The 7,466-nt window shown below is 53.8% G+C and overlaps 1 protein-coding gene across 1 annotated transcript; it reads left to right on the top strand.

Annotated features, from left to right (window-relative positions):
• The first annotated feature begins 4,387 nt into the window (after positions 1-4,387).
• On the top strand, positions 4,388-7,278 carry LOC118652801 (paraneoplastic antigen-like protein 8C). The gene has a single exon (XM_036302947.1). The coding sequence runs from the start codon at positions 4,979-4,981 to the stop codon at positions 5,594-5,596; it is 618 nt and encodes a 205-aa protein (XP_036158840.1). The 5' UTR covers positions 4,388-4,978; the 3' UTR covers positions 5,597-7,278.
• Positions 7,279-7,466: the final 188 nt, after the last annotated feature.

Raw genomic sequence — 7,466 nt, forward strand, 5'->3', positions numbered from 1 at the left:
CTGGCACTTAGTTAAGAGGTTTTATTCCCTCCCTAACTTCAGGGGAAAAATCCCTACCTGGGGAAACAACCTTTCTCAGAGAGGTGACCTTGGTTAAAACACATAGTGCCAAGAAGGTGAGCAAACATATCAAGAACAGTATGCCATATATGCCAGGTCCTTTGAAACAGCAAGGATGGACCGGCTCCCAGCACAGATGGAGTTATTAGTGCTGGTGCCAGGCCAGGCCTTGAGATGTGGTCTCACTGCCTCCATCCCAGCACATGGGGCTTTTTGCAAAGCCTGTGAAAGGTCTGGAAGTGTGACCCATATTTGGGGGACAAAGAAACCAAAGGGGTTTAAAGGGAAAGCTTCCTCCATATTGGTTTGCTCAGGGTTTGGAGAGAAACAAACTCCCCCGTCACTGTTCCGGTACCTGTGAAATGTCTGGAAATAAGTGGGTTTCCCGGTGCCTCCAGTATTCCTGCGTATTTTTCGCTCGCCTGGTAAATTCTGAAACAAGGCCAGGTGGGATCAGTCGCTCAGGGCCCCCAAAGCCCCTTTTGCAGTCCTCTCTTTAAACCAGTGGTTCTCAACCTTCCTAATGCCGCGACCCTTTCATACAGCTCCTCATGTTGTGGTGACCCCCAACCATAACATTATTTTCGTTGCTACTTCATAACTGTAATGTTGCTACTGTTATGAATCGTAATGTAAATATCTGATATGCAGGATGTATTTTTATTGTTACAAATGGAACATAATTGAAGCATAGTGATTCATCACAAAAACAATATGTAATTATATATGTGTTTTCCGATGGTCTTAGGCGACCCCTGTGAAAGGGTTGTTCGACCCCCAAAGGGGTCGCGACCCACAGGTTGAGAACCGCTGCAAACGTTAGCAAAGCATGTCCCAATTAGCATATTCTACAGTCTACACCCCGGACCGAGGATCAGAACACATCTTCGTGAGAACCACGGGGCTTCCCTCCCTGACTGTAAGGGGGCCGGCCGAGCCTGTCACAGCCCCGGGGCCGAGCGCCTACAAACGGAGCCTGCTTCGCTCACCCAGGTCCTCCCAGCACGGCCGGCCCGGGGTCTGGCACAAGGCGCGTCTCAGTCCATCCTGCTGGGTCACACAAAGGACCCGTCTGTCCCCTGCTTCTCAGTTCGGAATGCGCACACGCCCAGGGGTGTGCCCCGGAGCCCCGGGGACTCATAAACCCACGGCAACTTTTTAAAACATTCATCACCACGCTGAGCCACAGAATTTTTTCCTTGTGATGAAAACGTTTTGAGATTTCCTCTCTTAGCAGCCTTCAAGCACGCAGTGCAGCAGTGGTAAGTACGGTCGCTGTGCTGTGCACCCCCAGGGCTCACACCTGCAAGTTTGTACCTTTAACCACCTTCCCCCATTTACGGCCCGCCCCCCCCAACTCCTCCTGCCCCTGGCAACCACCACTCTGTACTCTGTATCTATGAGGTTTTTAAAAATATATATTTTATTGATTTTTTTTACAGAGGAAGGGAGAGGGATAGAGAGTTAGAAACATCGATGAGAGAGAAACATCGATCAGCTGCCTCCTGCACACCTCCTACTGGGGATGTGCCTATAACCAGGGTACGTGCCCTTGACCGGAATCGAACCTGGGACCCTTCAGTCCGTAGGCTGGCGCTCTATCCACTGAGCCAAACTGGTTAGGGCAAGGGGATTTTTTTGTTTTTGTTGTTTTAAGATTACAGATACAAGTGAGATCATATGGTATTTGTCTTCCTCTGTCCATCTTATTTCACTTAGTATAAAGCCCTCAAGATCCGTTCATGTTGTTTCAAATGGCAGGGTCTCCTTTTTTTTTTTTTTTTAAATATATTTTATTGATTTTTTACAGAGAGGAAGGGAGAGAGCTAGAGAGCCAGAAACATCGATGAGAGAGAAACATCGATCAGCTGCCTCCTGCACGCCTCCCACTGAGGATGTGCCGGCAACCAAGGTCCATGGCCTTGACCAGAATCGAACCCGGGACCCTTGAGTCCGCAGGCCAACGCTCTATCCACTGAGCCAAATCGGTTCTGGCCAGGGTCTCCTTTTTTATGGCTGAACAATATTCCATTGTATACACACACCACAGCTTCTTTATCCATTCATCCATGTCTTGGCTGTGGTAAATAATGCTGCAGTGAACACTGGGGTACATATATCTTTTCGAATTAAGTGTTTTATTTCCTTCAGAGAAATACCCCAAAGTGGAATTGTTGAATCATATGGGAGTTTGATGTTTAACTTTTTGGGGGACCTCCATACTGCTTTCCACAGTGGCTGCACCAGTCTGCATTCCCGCCAGCCGTGCACGAGGGTTCCCTTTTCTTCATATTTTCACCAGCTCTTGTTTGTTGATTTATTGATGGTAGTCATTCCGACACCTGTGATGTGGCACCTCCTTGTGGTTTTCATTTGCATCTCTCTGATGAGTAGTAACGTTGAGTATCTTTTCATATGTCTATTGGCCACCTATATGTCTCCTGTGGAGAAGTCTCTATTCAGGTCCTCTGCCCATTTTTTTTAATTGGATTGTTTTTCTTGATGTTGTTTTGTAAGTTCTTTTTTTTTAAAAAAAGATATACTTTATTGATTTTTTACAGAGAGGAAGGGAGAGGGATAGAGAGTTAGAAACATCGATGAGAGAGAAACATCGATCAGCTGCCTCCTGCACACCCCCCACTGGGGATGTGCCCGCAACCAAGGTACATGCCCTTGACCGGAATCGAACCCAGGACCCTTGAGTCCGAAGGCCAACGCTCTATCCACTGAGCCAAACCAGTCAGGGCTTGTAAGTTCTTTATAAATTTTGGATATTAAGCCCTTATCAGATGTATCATTGGCGAATATGTTCTTCCATTCAGTGAGTCGTCTTTTCATTTTGTTGATGGTTTCCTTTGCTGTGCAAAAACTGTTTAGTTTGATGTAGTCACATTTGTTTATTTTTTCTTTTGTTTCCCTTGCCCAAGGCAATATATCAAAAAAAAAATATTGCTGCTAAGAAATGTCTGAGATTTTACTGCCTAACTATGTGCGTGTGTGTTTCTGGGATTTTTATGTTAACCACTTTCTTGACTAGGGAGATAGAAGGCACTGATTGGCTTAGGCCCGGGTTACCTGGGTGACCATTCTGAGCCAATCACTGCGGCAAAGGGGCGGGTTAATTAATTTAAACCATTCACCGCTGGAGCTAGGAGTTTGGAATCTGTCAGTCAACCCACAATTTACGGCTTTGATTACTGGGGTAGAGGGCGGAGGAGAGGACGTTGTGAAGGTGATCACATATGCAGGACGTTTCTTTTTTATTTAAAAATTTTTTTTGAAACAAGAGAGTTGCAAGTACGGTGCCAAGAACTTTTCCTCTGAATCCATTTTGAGAGTAAATTGCCAATCTGGTGCGCCCCCCTGAATACTGTCCCTGGCTGTCATCGTAGTGGGCGTGTCCCACAGAAAAGGGCATTCCAAGGCAAAGATCCTTTTTGTTCCTTTGGAGTCATAAGTTTTATACGAGACAACGTAAAAACACACATTCCTCGCCGAAACCGGTTTGGCTCAGTGGATAGAGCGTCGGCCTGCGGACTGAAAGGTTCCAGGTTCGATTCCGGTCAAGGGCATGTACCTGGGTTGCGGGCACTTCCCCAGTGGGAAATGTGCAGGAGGCAGCTGATGGATGTTTCTCTCTCATCGATGTTTCTAACTCTCTATCTCTCTCCCTTCCTCTCTGTAAAAAATCAATAAAATATATTTAAAAAAAAAACAAAACACACATTCCTCCACCAAACTTTCCGTCGGTCCACTTACTTACATCTACATGGACACATGGATGCTTATTTTATTGGAAGCGTTATGATCTGTTACCCGCAATGGGAAAAGAAAAACAGTTTATTGATTTTTAGGGAGAGAGGAAGGGAGAGAAACATCCACCTGAGAATGAAACATCCATCAGTTGCCTACTGCAGGACCCCAGGCCCACAGTCCAGGCACCTGCCCTGACTGGGAATCCAGCAGGCAACCCTTTGGTGCAAGGGAGGATGCCCAACCCACTGGGCCACACCGGCCAGGGCTGTAAACAACCCCCAGTGTTAACGTTGATGCCCAGAGTGTCCCAGATTGTTCAGCAGGAGCCCTTCAAGCCAACCCTGTGTGTTTCCATCTGTTCTCACTATCCTTTGAGCATTTCCTGACTTTCTGACCCAAGAAGATGTTCCGGGGTCATTTGTATCTTCCCTGTCTCTCCCCCCCCGCCCCCCCAATCAGCCATTTCCCCAAAGGGTCAAGGGGGAGGGGACTTCCGAAAGCTGGTGGCTGACCCCTCACCTCTGAATGACCCCCTCAGACTCTGATTTCAATGCGGCTGGGCCTGGCCAATGGCAGAGGCGATGCTCTAGTGGTCGCCATGGAGACCGCTGGGCCGCGGAGAGGAAGGAGGCGGTGACGTCATTGCGGGAGCAAGTGCAGCGGCCGCAGCCTCGTCTTAGCCCGGCCACGGGGCACCGAGGGCAGCCTCTGGGCCAGCGGCACCGAACCACCGAACCCGCCGCTCTGCCTGCCAGGCCTCCACCCCCAGCACCCGGGTGGCAGCGGCCCCAGCGAGATCCGCAGCCTCAAGTCTGCTGAGACCTTCGGAGGCACCGCCAAGCGAGGGGAAGCGGCATCTTCAGAGCCTCCCTGGTGCGGCCTCGCCCGGGAGCCACGAGCCGGCTGGCAGGCACCCTCCTGGCTTCACTCTGCGCGAGTCCCTGGGATCCCCAAGGGCAGGGCCCCGGGCAGCCTCGGCAGGTGGACAGATCAGGCCGCGCGCCTCTCTCTCTCTCTCTCTCTCTCTCTCTCTCTCTCTCTCTCTCTCTCGCAGGGCCTTGGGGAAGGAAGGGACTGTGGCATCCTGGATACCCCCGCGGAGTCCCGAGGCAGCGCGGGGGCGCGCCAGCGGGCTTACTGCTGCCTCCGAGAGCTGGGCAAGATGCTGTTCGGGGTGAAGGACATCGCGCTGCTGGAGCACGGCTGCCAGGCCCTGGAGGTGGACAGCGCCCGGTCCCTGATGATCCTGGGCATCCCCGAGGACTGCGGCCACGAGGAGTTCGAGGAGATCATCCGGGCCCCGCTGAAACCGCTGGGCGAGTTCGAGGTGGCGGGGAAGGCCTTCGTGGAGGAGGAGCGCTCCAAGGCGGCCATCATCAGGCTGCTGGGGGACGTCACCCACGCCGCCATCCCCCGGGAGATCCAGGGCAAGGGCGGCGCCTGGAGGGTGGTCTATATGCCCCGCAAGCAGGACATCGAGTTCCTGACCAAGCTGAACCTCTTCCTGCACAGCGAGGGCCGGACGGTGGAGGACGTGGCCCGGGTCCTGAGGCAGGAGCTGTGCCCGACGCCGACGCGCCCCAGGGAGCCGCCGGCCAGGAAGCTCTGTGCGCCCGGGTCCCCCGAGAAGCCGAAACCGGGGGCGGGGACCTCCGCGGCGCTGGCCCGGGCGCCGCCTCTGGACTCCGCCGAGGACAGCAAGGCTGCAGACGGCAAGAAGGGCAAGCGGAAGCCGAAGAAAAACCGCCGGCGGCACCATGCCTCGGACAAGAAGCTGTGAGGTGGGGTGGGGTGGGCGAGAGGCAGCGAGGGAGTGTGGGCGTCAGCTGAGTGGGTGTGGGTGGCCACTGAGGGAAGGTGGGTACCACCTGAGTGAGTTGGGGCATGCGAGTGAGTGTGGGTCCTGTGGGTGAGGTGGGTCACTCCGTCGAGTGGGTAACTGAGTAGGAATGGTATCATCTGGGTGGGCCTGGTTACATCTGACTGTGTGCGTGAGGGTGGGCGTTTGCATCTGAGTTAACGTGTGGGTTACAGCTGCGGGAGGGTGGGGCATGCATTCATTCCACCATTCATTCATTCATTCATTCATTCATTCATTCATAGTCAATTGACTATGCCCCAGGCACTGTCGTAGGAGCAGGGAATATGGAAGGAACAAATCCTGCCTTCACTGGTAACATTTGAGTTCCTTGGATACATCTGAACGGGGGTGGGTACCATCTGAGCAGACGCGGGTAATATCCGGTTGCGTGTGGCTCATTCATTCAGCAAATATTCCCCGAGCACCCACGGTGTACCAGGCACTGTTCCAGGCACCGGGGGTACATCAGGGAACAAACAGCCCCCAGCCTTGCCCCCACGGCACTCGTGTTAAGTGGGTGCGAGTAGCATCGAAGTTACCTGGCTGCATGCGTGAGCGTGGGTACCACGTGAGTGTGTGGGCAGCATCCGCGCACGTGTAACATGTGAGTCCGGGTGGGTTATATTTGAGCGGTTGGGAGTAGCACCTGATGATGTGTGTGTGTGTGTGTGTGGGGGGGTATTATGTGAGTCGGGGAGGCAACTTCTGAGTGAGGAAGCGCCTCAAAATCCTGCAAACGCGGCTGACTCCCGGGAGACGCCGCGGGACCAGCCGCGCAGTCGCAGTCGGCGGCGCTGAGCAGCGCGTCGGGCCGTTGCCACGGAGACCGCGTCCCCTCCCCCACCCACGCGGTGCCTGCAGGTGTTTGCGGGAACTGGAAGGAGAGAAACCGGTGCGGGACTCCAGGGTTTTACAGGAGGTCTTTCCATAGAGCTGAGGAGCATGGCAGGTGGTGGGGACTCGGGGCCAGGGAGGAAGGCCGCTGCTGTCCCCTCGCCACCCCCGCGGCCGCTGCCGCCGTGAGGACAGCCCCTCTTGCTGCGTGTGTGTTGCGGGAAGGAAGCACGGACGCCCCTACCTCCGGGCCGCCTGGAAATCCTGCCACCGCGAAGTCTAGAGTCGTTTTTTGTCTTCTAGAAGGATGTGCTTTGGCTGGACCTCTGGCACAGACTGTCCGGAGTGCGCGCCCTGTCTGCACACGACCAGCAGGGACCGAGCCTGACCAAGTGAGCTGCCTGCTCGCCAGGCCCGAGGGGCTCGCTGCTCTGAAAAGCGGCCGCTGTTCCCTACACGCTGCGTGTCCCTGGCCGGGATGGTCAGCCAGGGACCCTTCTGCTCTGATTGGCGCCAGAGGTCAGGGTAGGGGTCTCCCCAAATTAAATCCTAGAGGCTCTGACGTGGGGGGAGGGGCACGTTCCGCTCTCTAAAGAACAAGAGGCAAGGCTTGCAGGGAATGGCCCAAAAGGCGGTAAATAATTAAGAGGTCACCTTCAAGAGTTACCCATTAACGACAGTCAGGTTGAGTTGCCAAGTCCCCTGGGATGATAAAGAACAGAGGGAAGGCAGGCAGGCAGACAGGAAGGCAGGCAGGAAGGAAGGAAGGAAGGAAGGAAGAAGGAAGGAAGGAACGCAGGAAGGAAGGAAGGAACGTAGGAAGGAAGGAAGGAACGTAGGAAGGAAGGAAGGAAGGCAGGAAGGAAGGAAGGAATGTTAGGAAGGAAGGAAGGAGGGAAGAAGGAAGGAAGGAGGGAGGGAGGAAGGGAGGAAGGAAGGAAGGAAGGAAGGAAGG

The sequence above is a fragment of the Myotis myotis genome, unplaced genomic scaffold (genome assembly GCF_014108235.1).
Source record: "Myotis myotis isolate mMyoMyo1 unplaced genomic scaffold, mMyoMyo1.p scaffold_m19_p_34, whole genome shotgun sequence".
NCBI lineage: Eukaryota > Metazoa > Chordata > Mammalia > Chiroptera > Vespertilionidae > Myotis > Myotis myotis.